Here is a 13,640-nt window from a genome sequence, read left to right on the forward strand (position 1 = left end):
CGCGTTCACTAATCTTCTCCTTGATAGACTACGCAGTAGACTAGGGATCGGAGCGATACGGCAGAGCACTCGAGGGGAGAGGGTTCCTCGCCTTACATGGCACGTTCGCTGCCACCTTTTCTTGTATCATCAGCCTTTAGAGAAACATGTTTTCACTTGTTTTGTTTTCCCATTTCGTAGGCATCCATTGTCCTGTATGTAACTAGTCATAAGCAGTGTCCAGTCCCTAATGGAGGGAAAACCCAACTTTTCCCCTATGCCTAGTGCAATGCCCATCATTGCACGAGAAACGCATGCATTACCGAACCGTAGCCCGCCATCCCCAGAAGTGCAAGACCCAACCCGGTCAGTTAGTATCTGGTGCCCTGGATATCTACCCATGCGAAAAGTGCACCATCAAATGTAGTCTAGCTTCCCTCTTTTGGTTCAACTCCGGGCCCAAAACCAAGTGAAAAAGGCTAGCCACGATCGTAAACCCATTTCTTCAAGACTCCTGTGCCCCACGTTCAGTCATCATCATCGGTGCGCTGCTTCGGCGGTTGGCGGCGGCGATCGCCGCCCTGGCCGCCGCTAATGCCGACGTTGGCAAGCTTGCGCTCAATCTCCTGCTGCTCGCGCTCGCGCTGCGCCTCAGCGTCGGCCTGCGCCTTGCGGACGACGGCGGTGAGCCGGTCGACGACCGACTTGAACTGGTCGACCCTGGTGCCCAGCTCACGCCACTGCTTCTCGCCAAAGACGCGGTAGGTCGTCCGGTGCACCAAAAAGACCTGCTTCTGTTGCGAAAGCCGGCCCTCAACCAGCTTGGCGCGGATCACATCAATTGTCCACATCTCAACCTGCTCGGAGGGAATCTGTAGGGCGCGGGCGATGTTGGCGTAGGGAATCTCGCGGTTGGGCGTGCTCGCGGCCAGGCTGGCAAAGGTGAGCAGGCGCATCTTGCGCTGCAGCTTCTCGTGGTCGAGCTTCTCCTTCTCGATCCAGCCCTCATGCTCGTCTCTGAAGTCGTTGTAATCCTCGAGATCTTGCTCGGTGAAAATGTCGAGCAGCTGTGCGTAGACCGGGTGCGAGTCGCTCAACGCCTGCACGCTGGGCAGGGCGCGGAGATCTTGGAAGTCGAAACGGGTAGGGGATGAAATGGCCATGCGGGTGGCTTTGAGTGAGAGCTTCTGGGCCTCCTCCGATGTGATTTCCTCTTGGTCCTCGCGGTCGAACGTGGCTATGGCCTTGACGAGATAGTGGTATGCCTCCCTGTGTAATCCGCTAGTCAGTGTGCAGCCTAGAGACGCACGACCCCGGACAAGTTACGTACTCGTCGTCGCCAGCCTCTCCCGCAACGTCGGCGACCTCTACATAAAGCCTGCGCTTGTCCTCCTCATCCGTCTCCCACGCGGCAAACCAGCCCTCGAGGTTCGGTAACCGGGGTTTGAGCAGGTCAAACTGGCCGTGTTGGCGGATAAAGCGAACGATCTGCATGAAGACATGGTACCGCACTGGATTGGTCTTGTCGAGGAGGTTGAAGATGGTGCTGAGCGCGTTCGCGGCAAGGGTAAAACCGTGAGTAGGAGACGACGTGATGGGCTTGAGGAGGTTTCCGCAGATGGCAGGAAGGTACTTTTTGTAGTCGCTGGACTGCAGAACCAAGTGGATGAGGAGATTGTAGGCGCCGGTAAACTCCTTCTCGGGAACTTGATTGAGGTAGCTTGAGGCCTTGACGATGGCCTGGAGGGCTTCTTCGTTTTGTTCCTTGGCAAGCAGCGACTTCACCTGCTCGCCGACCTGGATGTAGTCGGCCATTTCCTGCGCCAGCTCTGCGAAAGAGCCATCGACAAAGAGAAGCTGAGGAGACGACGCCATTTTGAATGAGTTCGCGTCCTTCCAGATCGGGCTGCTGCCGTAAAACTCCCAGTGCTTTTTGAGTTCCAAGGTCGCGATGAAACACGCCCGCCGGGTGTAGTTCCAGTCCTGGAACTTCTGGGTTTTGCTGAGGAACAAGGCAGAGCGGTACGAAGGCAGTTCAGAGTCCCCGGGCGGAGATTCGTATTTCTCGTCGTATGCGACCGGATTGCCGCCTTGCGTGGTCGATTGGGGCGGGAGGATGGCGGTTTCTTTGCCTTTGCCTTTGCCCTCCTTATCCTCGCCTACAAAGCCAGAATTTCCCTGCCCCGCATCCGAAGCCATTTTTCCCTTGCTAGTGAGCAGACGTTCTGTGCGGGAGGATCACGTGTTTTGGACGCTAAGCGGAAAATGGAAAGCTAAGCGAGTGTTTTTGTGGGCGCTTTGGGAAAGTGGGGCTGGTGTCTGTGCTGCAAACAGCTCTTCGTTGTTTCTCCCACCACATGAACATGCATGCAACTAACCAACCGACTCTACCAGTCGCTCCACCCACTGTCATCTCACTTGAAAGCCGCTCGCTCTATTCCAACGTTTACCGGCAAGTTAACGGGAGGGCCTATAATCCCAAGTGACGAAGTGATTACTCTAATTCCACAATCCTGACAGGAGACACCGTCGATTCAAATTCCCCTAACCATCGCCGAGTGTAGCATCAAGCCGCCAAGTGTTCTACATGTTAGGCAATGCCAGGTCATGATGCTACGCCGTATGATACGAGAGCGAACCATACTTGGAACCTGAATGTTAGCAAGCACCGACACAAGGCTGCGCGCTCAAGGCCAGGGGCCCGAAAGGCCTCCAACCGATCTCTGAGCCACGATCTTAAGTTTCCATCGAGCTCAGATCCCAGCAGCATAGGGCCGCTTGAGGGTCGGCCTCAGTGGTTCGAACGGGGCAGTAACATAACGTTAGGCTGATTGACCCTCCAAGCTTCAAGAAAAAGTCCCCATGCTATTTGGAGCTTTATAACGTGGCAAAACGGGCTGTAGCTGTGTGACTGCCGATAGGTACCTAGGTAGTCTGATCCAACACGCCCACATGGCACCGGTACCTATACCACCTACCTTACGCAATACGGCACTCCATAGATGGATTACATTACTAGACTACACAGTATGCATGGACAAACCACTTGACCCCAACGCTTAAGACGAGATGACCAGCCCTACCACACACACATTGCTTGCACTTGCATCTCCAAAGTGAACCCCTGCATCTGAGCCAAGACGGCTAGAGTGGGGTGCAGCGGATCATTGTTAGGCCCGCCCCTTGACCCCAAACGGGGAGTCAGCCTCCCGCTGACAGGCCAGGAGCTCTAGCGCGCGAGGCCGCTGAGGCGCGGTCCCGATCGGTTTCCAGGTTCCAGGTTTCCAGTTTTCTGAATCCTCCACTGAGCTAGAGTGGTGACGGCCGCTGTAATGTTAAGTTGAGCCCTCCCACGAGGCCGCCCCAGTGTCTACAAGGCACTTTCACCAGGCCACACACTTCACACCCTCCCGTCACCCTTGCCCTTGCTCTCGCAAACTGTCACGCTGCAGTTAGCGAATTGCAGGCTCACCCAGCCGATCTGGTTGACTACTTAAGCTCCAGGTCACGGTACGGTGTTGCTCATCTCAGCTCTCCCACCATGGCTCCACGATCTGAAGGCAGCCATCTGAAGAGAGCCCGAGTTTCCGTAGGTCCCCTTTAGTGTCTTTTTTCCGCCGCAGGCCCTGTCCTCGGTGGCGTTACACCCGCAGCCATGCTCCGCCGATTAATACTCTTGCTGCAGGGCTCGCCGGGAGACGCGGAACAAGAATCTTTCAAGAAGCCCCGCCGCTCCGAGCGGCTACTATCACAGCGCGTCAATGATCATGATGGACTCAAGACGCCCGTCCAGGCACTACATCAGCTCCCCTCGCCTGTGACCCACATCGCCAGCGAGGGTACCAACGAGTTCTCCAAAGAAGCGACGGCGACCCCGCCAGAGGGTCGTCTGAGTCAGATCACACGCCGCCACGACGACGAGAACTACTCGCAAGCCCTTGCATTCAGCTCGCCGCCCCAGGACACGCAAGCTTTCAGTCAACAGCATGTAGACCCCAACGCTCCGCTCTCGGACGAGGTCGAAGATGAGGTCAAGGAAGGCGTGTGGGGTTATCTGTTTCCCCTTGACACACGGTTTGGAGGGACTTGCGTGGTTCTGAGGAAGAGAGAGTCCTGTGCGCTTCCAGACACCCCTTCAGAAGACGCCTCTACGGGGACACTCCCCAAGAGGGGCGGTAGAAGGGGCCCAAGGGCGCCGCCCAAAGATCAGGCAAGCAGCGCCAGGAGCCTACCGGCCGGAGGATACCTGATCGGGCGCCATCCCGAGTGCGGTAAGCATTTTCGTGGAGCATGTTTCGTGGCAGGTGGGCCATCGTAACTAACAGGAAGCAGATGTTATCGTAAATGACGGAAGTGTATCGAATCGCCACTGCCTAATTTTCACCGAGCACAAAGGTAATGACACGGTTGCTATCCTGGAGGATCTCTCGAGCAATGGAACATTTGTCAACGATGCGCTTGTTGGGCGGAACCAACGGAGAGAGCTCAAGGAGCACGACGAGATCGCCGTGCTCGACAAGGCTCGTTTCGTTTTCAGATACCCCAAGAATCGCCAAGCAAACGCCTTCCTGCAGCAGTACAGACTTGTCGACAAACTCGGAAAAGGCCATTTTGCCGAAGTATATCTATGCATCGAGAAGTCTACAGGCCAGCGTTACGCAGTCAAGGTGTTCACCAAGACCAGCCCGGACGACATATCCAAGGATGGAGGCCTCCAGCAGGAAATCGCCATGCTCATGGGTGTCAGCCACCCCAACGTCCTGTGTATCAAAGATACCTTCAGCGAACCGAATGCGGTGTACCTGGTTTTGGAGCTGGCGCCCGAGGGCGAACTGTTCAACTATATCGTAAATGAGAAGAGCCTGTCCGAGACCCAATGCCGCAAGCTCTTTACACAGCTTTTCCAAGGAGTCAAGTACCTGGTAAGCCTCATTGTTCGCCCATTAGCCACTTGTCACAAACTGACAACTTGTGCAGCACGACCGCAATATAGTTCATCGGGACATCAAACCCGAGAACATTCTGTTGGTGGACAAGAACCTAAACGTCAAGCTCGCTGATTTTGGGCTTGCCAAGATCATTGGAGAGGAGTCGTTCACCACGACGCTTTGTGGCACTCCCAGCTACGTGGCGCCCGAGATACTTGTCGACAGCAGGAGACGCAAATACACCAAGGCCGTGGACATATGGTCGTTAGGTGTAGTGCTATATATCTGCCTTTGCGGGTTTCCTCCCTTTTCGGACGAGCTCTACAGCCCCCAATTTCCCTACCAACTCTCGGACCAGATCAAGAAGGGGCTATACGAGTATCCCTCACCGTACTGGGATCCGATTGGCGATTTAGCTCGTAAGTTCTTCGTCCTTATTCCGCATATTTGTACGTGGCCTTGTACTAATTCAGCCACGCAGTCGACCTGATCGACTCAATGCTCGTCGTCGACCCCAACAAGCGTTTCACCATCGACCAGTGTCTCGCCCATCCGTGGATGACGCAGAAGGAGCTTGGGGTCAACGACAGCACTAACGGTCTCGTCAGCGGCCTCGCCGGCCTGGAAATGAGCCGCCGCGGCGTGACGAGGGAACGGACTTTGCTGAGCTCTATCAACACGGCCCAGGTCGTCAACCGCGTGCCTGGCAACAACAACCGGCCGGACGTCAAGATCTACTCCAAGAACCCCGGCAATAGCAAGGCTACGGCGCCGAGGAAGGAGCCGCGCCCTGATGAGCAGCGTGATCCGGGCGAGTTCATGGCTCTGGGTGGCAAGGGCGACCAGGAGTTGTTTGGTAACGATCCAGGAAGCAATTATCCGACGAATGACATTGCTGGGAATGCACAGGCGTCGAAGGCGAAAGGGAAGGCGAAGGGTAAGGGCGGCCGTTAAGAGAGGGTGAATTATTGGGGTGGTGATGGGGCTCGGGTTTTAAAATCACTGGATTTGTTTTGGAGTTCCATGGGGTTTGCTTTTCATCTCCATTTACTCCATGTTTATGTTCGCTCAGGGGTGTAAGGGGGTTTTCATGATTTCTGGGCTTGTGTTAGTGTCGGGGTACATTGCGTTTTTTCCTTCTGAAACTTTGTCTAGTCCAAGTGAGCAAGCGAGCGAGCTTTGGGACTGGCATTAGAAAAGGAGTTGCCTGGTGGGATTATAGCGAGGATGGCATAGTAATTATATAGGGGAGGAGATGTATTAGCGGTCTATCACCAGTTTTACCATAGGGAAATATAGAGAACAACTCTTTGTACTATGTGAAACTTCTCCCTATACTATGCGGGTCCCAACCACCCACACAAGCCCCTAACCCTGACATCCCATCTACCATTCTTTTCCTTCCACTTCAGGACCTTGCTCACTTTCTATATTCCATTCTACAGATTCGTGGTCAGGTCTTGTACTTGGCGGTAACTGCCGGGCGGGAGGAAGCGACTGAACTTGGCTGTCATCTAGCCGGGCGAATGAACCTTGGATTCGCCGGGCCCGAGAATCTTATCACGGCGATTGACGAAGAAGTGGAACGCGGCTGTTGCCTTGGAGCCAGGTGCGAGAGCTTGAACGCGGCAATTGCGCTGCTGCCACGAGGTAATGCTCGTGGCGATCGATTTCGCGAAGAGGAATGGTCGCGATCTTGACGTTGGAGGCGCGAGAGAGTAGTCGCTTTGGTGAGCGATAAGAATGGGGTGGGATGTTAGGGTTAGGGGTTTGTATGGGTAGTTGGGACCCATATAGTATGGCGAGAAGTTTCACATAGTACGAAGAGTCCTTCTTGAAATAAAAGGGGTATCTAGATGTATTGATAACACAGTTACTCTGTCTCGGGGCTGGTGTTCCATGTTTGCGAAGAGCACTTATTAGAGCAGCCCTCCAAATCTGCTATAACGGCCCTGCTTCGCCATCTGTTGTTGTAATTGCAAAGCCAGGTTCGATTTTGCTGAGCTGTTGCATCCCGTCTCTCTCTATCTTCGCAAGCCTGGCCAGAAATTGCCACTTTATCGTCGTATCTTCACTAATCAAGGCATGTGGAAGCCCAGGATGACTCAATCACCAGCCCGGTCACAGGGTCGACATGATCACCTGAGCCAGACACACACACAATCACAGGGAAAGTCTGGCGATACGTCATGGAGAGAACCAGACGGATTATGGACCATAGTGTATGCTGTGTCTCTTTCTCCTTACCAGGTCGGTAACTCATGTGTATTATGCCTAGGTATAATACTGTAGTGTGCCTATCTGCCTGCTTGCCGTCACCCCCTATGGTTGCATACTATCGTTGTTCTGCTTCATTCCACCCATAACCACAGGATTCGTTACACACTACACACAACACACAACAACCACCTATGCTCATCCATATATTCTCACTCCCGGCTCCCCTTCCTGGGAGAGACGCTGGATTCCATGATCTCGCCAAACGAGCAGATCAATAAACATTTCCAAACCTTGACCTAAACCGACTTCTGGGCCGGACTAGGCAATCCTTATCCTCCCGTCCTTATATCTATCTCTGCCATGGTATCCTTTTCATCGTCTCCCCTCGTCTCGAGTCTTCGTCCACGCACCGGGGACAGCAATGATCGCTACCGGCCCGCTAAGCCAACTCGTACCCACAACCAAAGCTAGAAACTCAAGAGTCAACCGCCACAAAGAACCAGAGTAGACACACGGCAAGGCAGGCTAAATTTAGCAAGAGAGAGGAAAGCCAAAGTAGTAGTAATAGAATACGTACTCGAGAATGGAACCAAATGAAGTCGACTAACACCACAGAAACGAAAATATATGTACTTGTAAAAGACCACGCACAGAGAACAGGGCAGGCAACCAACCCAACCTCAACTCATCAGGACCGGATCTCATTTGATACATGACGGTGTTAGCCAAACAACCCAATGCTAGGCCATGCCACTCCACGCAAGAAAATCATCGCACGTTGCATCCTACAGCACCTTTACCCCCTACCCCCTATCCCCAACAAGCCAGCCCAAACCTCCGATCCCTCATTCCCATACAGAAGCAAACCCTCACATTCCCCCCCATCCTACCCCCCTACCACCCAACCTACCTTCGCCTACCCTACCGACCCTACCAGAATTACATTACCCATCCCTAAACCGTGTCATAAAATCATTTCATTCCCCAGCCCAGCCCAGCCCAGCCCAGCCCAGCCCAGCATACAAAAGACAAAAGTACACCGAAAAGTACCTAGACAGAGTAAAACAAGACAAAGTCTCTCAACAATCAACAAGAACGAAACGCTCTCTCCCTCCTGCTCCCGCCCAAAAACGGCACGCCGCACGTGACAGCCCCCAACATGCTCTATCGTTCGGGGATAGGCGACTTGGCGAGCCTGCCGCCGGCGCTGACCCGCTTAAGGAGCTTGCTATTGTTATTACTATTACTATTATTGTCTCCCGCCGCCATCAGGGATGACGACGGCGAAGACGACGAGAGGAGCGAGACCCCCGCCCCGGCCCCCGCAGAGTCGTGGTGGTAACCCTCTATCGCAGCCTTTCGACCGCGCTTCAGATCAATGTAGGCCTGCGCGGCCAGGCTGAGGGGTACCTGCGGGAGGGAGTCTGGGAGTTCAGCGCCGTTCTGGATGAGGAGCTCGGCTACGGGGAAGGGAACGACTCTGTCGACTGCGGCTGGCGTGGGTGGGGCGGCTTGGTTTGGGATAGGGGAGGGCGGAGCGGGGTCGGCTGCCGCGAGGGCCAGGTAGATGGCGTGAGTGCCTCGGGATTTGTCCGTCACGTTGGGGTTGGCTCGGAGCGCCAGCGCGTATATGATCTGCTGGATCTCATTCCTCTTGATCGCCGCGAGGAGGGTATCATCGGCAGTGGCGAATCGGGACAATGTGCTGGATAGAGGCTCTACGTACGCTCTGTCGACGTACTTGGCCGTGATGAATTTGAGGCGCTGCTCCCGGGTGGCCTGTGGTGTGAGTTTCTGCGCCGGGTCCAGCTTGGCTTCAAAGACCATGTTGGACACCCTATTCCCAACAAGGAGAAGAAGCTCAATGATATCCGGGGTAAAGGAGGTTGTGTCGAGGGTGAGGGACCTGATCTTGCTGATGTGTGTACCTAGGGACCGGTGGATACCGCTGCACTCAATGCAGACTATGATTGCGAGATTGAGCGACACCCACTCAACCTTGTTGCTGGAGCCGCAGTCGGCACACCATGAATTCCCTTGGTCATTCTCACGGAGCATCTGGAGCAGCTTATCAGGCCGCTCCTCGTAGCTGATGCCGCGTGAAGTGCCAGGGCGATGGCCAACGGTCGTCCGCCTCAGGGGGGCGGCGCTTGAGCTGTGGCTCGAATGGCTGAGTGACGTGCTTTTGCCTATCAGCACCGAGCCGATGTCTACCCCGTTTAAACCGGAGTCACCAGGGGCTGTCGGCGGCTTGTCCTTGAAGGAGCGTCCCTCGACAGCGCTCTGCAGCGCATTGTTGATAGCCATGATCCAACTATTCATGTCCTCTTCGGATGTTGCTTGGTAAACTCGTTTAAACTGCGGAGTAATAACTTCAAAGCAGAAACGGCGCTCTGCATTCCTGGCCTCTCGAACGGAGGCCAGACGCAAGTCAATTGGATCCATATGAAGATCCAATCTCTGTTTCCAGTTGCTGTACTCGGACAGCTTCCCTTGGTCGAGGACTATCCAAAACCTGCCCGTTGTCAGCAACTGTGCGGATCAGCGAGGGTCCTATCTGGGTACTTACTTATGCCAACCCTGCTTGTTTAAATTCCGTGGATCTACGTGACCGCCCGGCCGATTCAGCGCCCAAAGGAGGCCTTCTTTCCTATTGGCAGCCTCTTTCTCGGATGGCACCGGTTGGCTGGGATCCCGCTCCTCCAAATCACGGATGCCCTTGAATTTGGAACTTTGTTGCGGACTGCCAATGGCAGTTTGCTGGTTGAGGCTCCCAGGTGACCTAGACAGATCGCCTGCATTTGAGGGGCTACTTGCATTTGTCGAGCGTGTCAATCTCAGCTGTGATCCTGTGCTGTCCGCGCGGCCGATCTCAGTGTCCGAGTTGTTGGACAAATTCCCGTTCGCCTGGCCTGGTGCAGCGCTCGATCCCGACGAGGTGGATGGCGGTTCTGGTTCCAAATAGGGGAGGTTGCTCTTCTCTAGAAGCCTCCGCTTTTCTTCCCGTTCCCGGCGTTGGTACTGATACTCCTTGTCCGCCTCCTGAACCTCGGTGGAGAGGGCTTCGAGCTGCGGGAGCAACTCATCGACCTTTTTGGCAGTGTCTAGAAAATTTCTGGCCTGCGCGTCTGCGTATTTCGTGAGGTGTGACAGGATCTCCTGTTCTTTGCGGCCACCTGATAGATCCTGCATAAAAGACGAATAGTCGAAGCGCTTTAACTCGAAATTCTTACGCTTCGTCTGGTACTTTGAATCGCTCTGCTTCGCCTTGACCGAGTCGTGGCGCTGGCCTAAGTAGCGGCTGACATAGGCGTAGAAGTCCTTGCTCTCCTCTTCAAAATCGCGCTTCTTCGCCTCAGCCTGCTTGATATCCATCTGGTACAGCTTGCTCACGGGGTCGATGACAATTTTCTGCAGATTTGCGGTATTCTTCCGCTCATATAGCAGGATCTCGCGGGCGATCTTGTCAAAGTAGTGCTCGATGGCGGGCTGGACCGCGTTGGCATTGGTCGATGCCATGTCCTTCAAAGCCTCCATGAATCCAGCAAACGCATCGTTTGCCTCTTGTTGCGCGGCGTAGACCTGCTCGGCCTTCTTGATCAACCTCTTCATCTGCATTCTCATGTTGCCTGTCTTCTGCTCGAGTGCTTTCATGGTCGCCCGAAACACGGGCCCGTCGTCAGAGACAGACATGTCCTCGCCCGGTCGAGGACAGGCTACGTCGACCTTGATCGGCTCCTTTGCAGTAGGCGGCGGAGCGGATGGCGCACTGTTCGCTGGATCCAGGAGAGGCGGCTGCGGGGAGGTAAACTCATCGTGTTCCGGTATGGTGCTGATCTGGGATTCCAGCGACTGCGCTGATACCACACGAACCTTTGGTGGAGCGCTCAGGAGAGGAGGAGTTGGCGAATTGGGTTGGCTGAGATACGGAGAGGCGTCTGTAGCGTGTGAGCACCCCTTCGCCAAGATGGTGGCTGAGTCATGGAACCTACTGGCGACGTAGAAGGAGAAACTGGCTAAGGTGTGAAGGCGATGGGCCCGTTGGTCGTACTCGACGAACTAGAAAGCACTTAGCAGCTGGATAGAGTGGTTGGGAATTGCAATCTGGACGGCACAAACACTGCATGAGTTCCGCCAGCCACCCCCTTTGTCCTCGGCCGACTTTGGCGGCTTCCAGCGCCATGTCCAGTCAAATGTCACTGATGCGCTGCCTTCGGTTGAATAGCTCCCAACAAGTTCAACATTGGCATTCTTGTGCAGGTTGGGATCTGCATGGAACTCGCGTGTGACGAGATTCTCGACTTCACGGGGGTTTGAAGCAAAGACGAATGTGAGGCCGTTGATCTGAGTATCTGGGAGGGCTGTGGGCTCGGGACTACCAGTTGGGCTTGGAGCGGCATGTTGTGGCCTGCGGATAACGAATGTGAATGTGAATAAAAGGTCGTCATCATTGGCGAGTTTCAGGAGGAACGAAGGGGCTGCAGCAGCGCTGGATGCTTCCGTGTCCTGCAAGACCAGCGTCAGCAAAGACTGCCAGTCCTCAACAAAAAGAGAGGCTGCCTGAAAGACATGCAAAGATATGCAGGGGCTAGGGCTGCTCACTAGGATGAACTCCACGGGGTTGGAGTCGCCGAGGGCTCGTGATGCGGATACTCGTGTAGCAGGGAATGCATTTGGAAAGATGTTGATTGAAGTGCGCTTTTTCGGGCTAGTTATGACGGCGGAAGAGATAGATACTATGGAAGAGAGTAGATTGTCAGCGCATGATCCATGATGCATGAGATGGGTTAGGGTGCACAGAGTCGCATGGGCGGGGATAGAGAGCGAGTGTGAATATTTACATCGGTTCTGGTCTCTAAGATAGAGAGATGCACCCTCGTCGGGCACGCTGCTAACGTTGCCCATCTCGGCGCCACGATTGCTGGGGATGCGCACCGCTTCGAGGCCGAATGCGAGAGGTGAGTCTGCGTGTTGACGACAGTGGAGGTTGAGGGTGGTCGCAGTCGAATTCTAGCCAGCGGAGAGGTTTCCCAGGTTGACTGCGGCGGCTCGCAGCGGCGCGGCGGGGTTAAAGTTACCTGTTCCGTAATGCCTCTTTTGTCGGCCCGCAACTGCTGTAAGTTGGGTGGAAGTCGGAAGGGGCGCCGGATTCGCAGCAGGTCCTTCTGAAACCCTGCTAACCAGCCCCGTTGCAACGGTCGCTTGGCTCTTAGCTGGACGCCCCGCCCCTGTAACTATGTACTGTACTGTATTGTATGTAAAATACATACACAATACCTCCAAGGACCTCGGATAGGGGTACTTGTATTGTACAGTACCTGCAGGTGCAGGTTGGATTCATCAGAACTTTAGCTGCAAGCTATCACAAGCCAGCAATTCACTAATCCGCTTGCAGATGACAGTTCCCGTCGTCACTTACATACATCTCTATCAGACATATGCCAACGAACCACGCAACAACCTGGAAGAACTGGCCGCGCTGTCACGAGCCTCCTGAGCCACATTCGTGATCAATCGGTCTGATGCCTGTCCTGACGCTAGCGTTTCCGTTAGTTGAGTGCTGGACAGGTGCTAAGGAGAGGAATACGATAGGCGGCACTTACCAGGCTTAGAGGCTGAGAGCTGAAGGCACAAGACACGATAGTCTAACCTTGCTATGATACTACAATCATGTGGCGCAAACGTCTTGCCCCTGGCAGCTGAGACTCTTGTGCCTCTTCCGTGAGATCTTGTCAGAACTTCAGAATACCGTTGGCGCCCCGCATTTGCGATTCCCGCTGGTGATGTCAGAGGCCTGTGTCCATGTACAATACAAGGTACAGTACATACAGTATGTATTGTATCTGACTTACTTACATGTACAGGATATTACATTCACTACGTACCTGACCCGTTTATAGGCGCTTTGCATGTAACTCTCTCTCGTCAACGTCTTTTGAGAGGAACTAGTAGTATGAACATCAGGTCCACGGAACCACGGGTAAGCGTTGACCAGATTATCATAGCTTTGCATTCAGGTGCTAGTGTAACCCGACAGGTTCAGAGAAGATGCACTGCCCGGTATCCACAGCATGTTGAGACTTCCATGTGGAAGACTTGTGGGGCATCCCATCAACGGCACCTCCAGATACATCCACGTGAGCAAGTTTTCAACGTCCCAGGGTTATCTATTTCGTGCAGAGTCTTCCATATGTAGAGCCAACGGACAGATGGAGTGCACCTGGACCCATACACTACATCAAACTTGAGAGTTTCTTTGGTATAGGCTAGGAATTTCGCGGCCGGGTTAGATTTGGAAGGGCAAATGTAGATGTCTTCATATACGGAGTACGCTAGGCTGTATTGTATTGAAAGTTCCGGAATTCGTGTATTAAACTAAATCCCCTATCAAGTTGGGCTGGCTCGGCTGGGCAGAACACACTCGAATCGTGTTTGTGGAACACTGCAATGGAATGACTTCGAGTAAATCTGTCCTCCAATGTCCAGACAATTAAAAGGTACCACTGCAGAATA

At 54.1% G+C, this 13,640-nt stretch overlaps 3 protein-coding genes across 3 annotated transcripts; 1 reads left to right on the top strand and 2 right to left on the bottom strand.

Moving 5' to 3' along the window:
* Window positions 1–506: 506 nt before the first annotated feature.
* On the bottom strand, window positions 507–2,158 carry N656DRAFT_834257 (PCI-domain-containing protein; the record flags this gene model as incomplete). Its single annotated transcript, XM_064818716.1, has 2 exons — window positions 1,310–2,158; window positions 507–1,248 (listed from the first exon to the last, which is right to left on the bottom strand). Exons 1-2 carry the CDS (start codon window positions 1,852–1,854, stop codon window positions 507–509), a joined length of 1,287 nt encoding a protein of 428 aa, XP_064673923.1. The 5' UTR covers window positions 1,855–2,158.
* An 895-nt stretch (window positions 2,159–3,053) lies between these two features.
* N656DRAFT_774594 (Pkinase-domain-containing protein) lies at window positions 3,054–6,222 on the top strand. The gene is made up of 5 exons (XM_064814296.1): window positions 3,054–3,568; window positions 3,665–4,250; window positions 4,312–4,901; window positions 4,957–5,326; window positions 5,389–6,222. The coding sequence occupies exons 1-5, from the start codon at window positions 3,521–3,523 to the stop codon at window positions 5,859–5,861; spliced, it is 2,067 nt and encodes a 688-aa protein (XP_064673924.1). The 5' UTR covers window positions 3,054–3,520; the 3' UTR covers window positions 5,862–6,222.
* A 2,069-nt stretch (window positions 6,223–8,291) lies between these two features.
* Window positions 8,292–12,032, bottom strand: N656DRAFT_794675 (ArfGap-domain-containing protein; the record flags this gene model as incomplete). The annotated part of the gene is made up of 6 exons (XM_064817318.1): window positions 8,292–9,642; window positions 9,697–11,065; window positions 11,120–11,186; window positions 11,247–11,633; window positions 11,730–11,863; window positions 11,969–12,032. 6 exons carry the CDS (start codon window positions 12,030–12,032, stop codon window positions 8,292–8,294), a joined length of 3,372 nt encoding a protein of 1,123 aa, XP_064673925.1.
* Window positions 12,033–13,640: the final 1,608 nt, after the last annotated feature.

The sequence above is a fragment of the Canariomyces notabilis genome (assembly GCF_033297395.1).
Source record: "Canariomyces notabilis strain CBS 508.74 unplaced genomic scaffold N656scaffold_2, whole genome shotgun sequence".
Taxonomy (NCBI): Eukaryota; Fungi; Ascomycota; class Sordariomycetes; order Sordariales; family Chaetomiaceae; genus Canariomyces; species Canariomyces notabilis.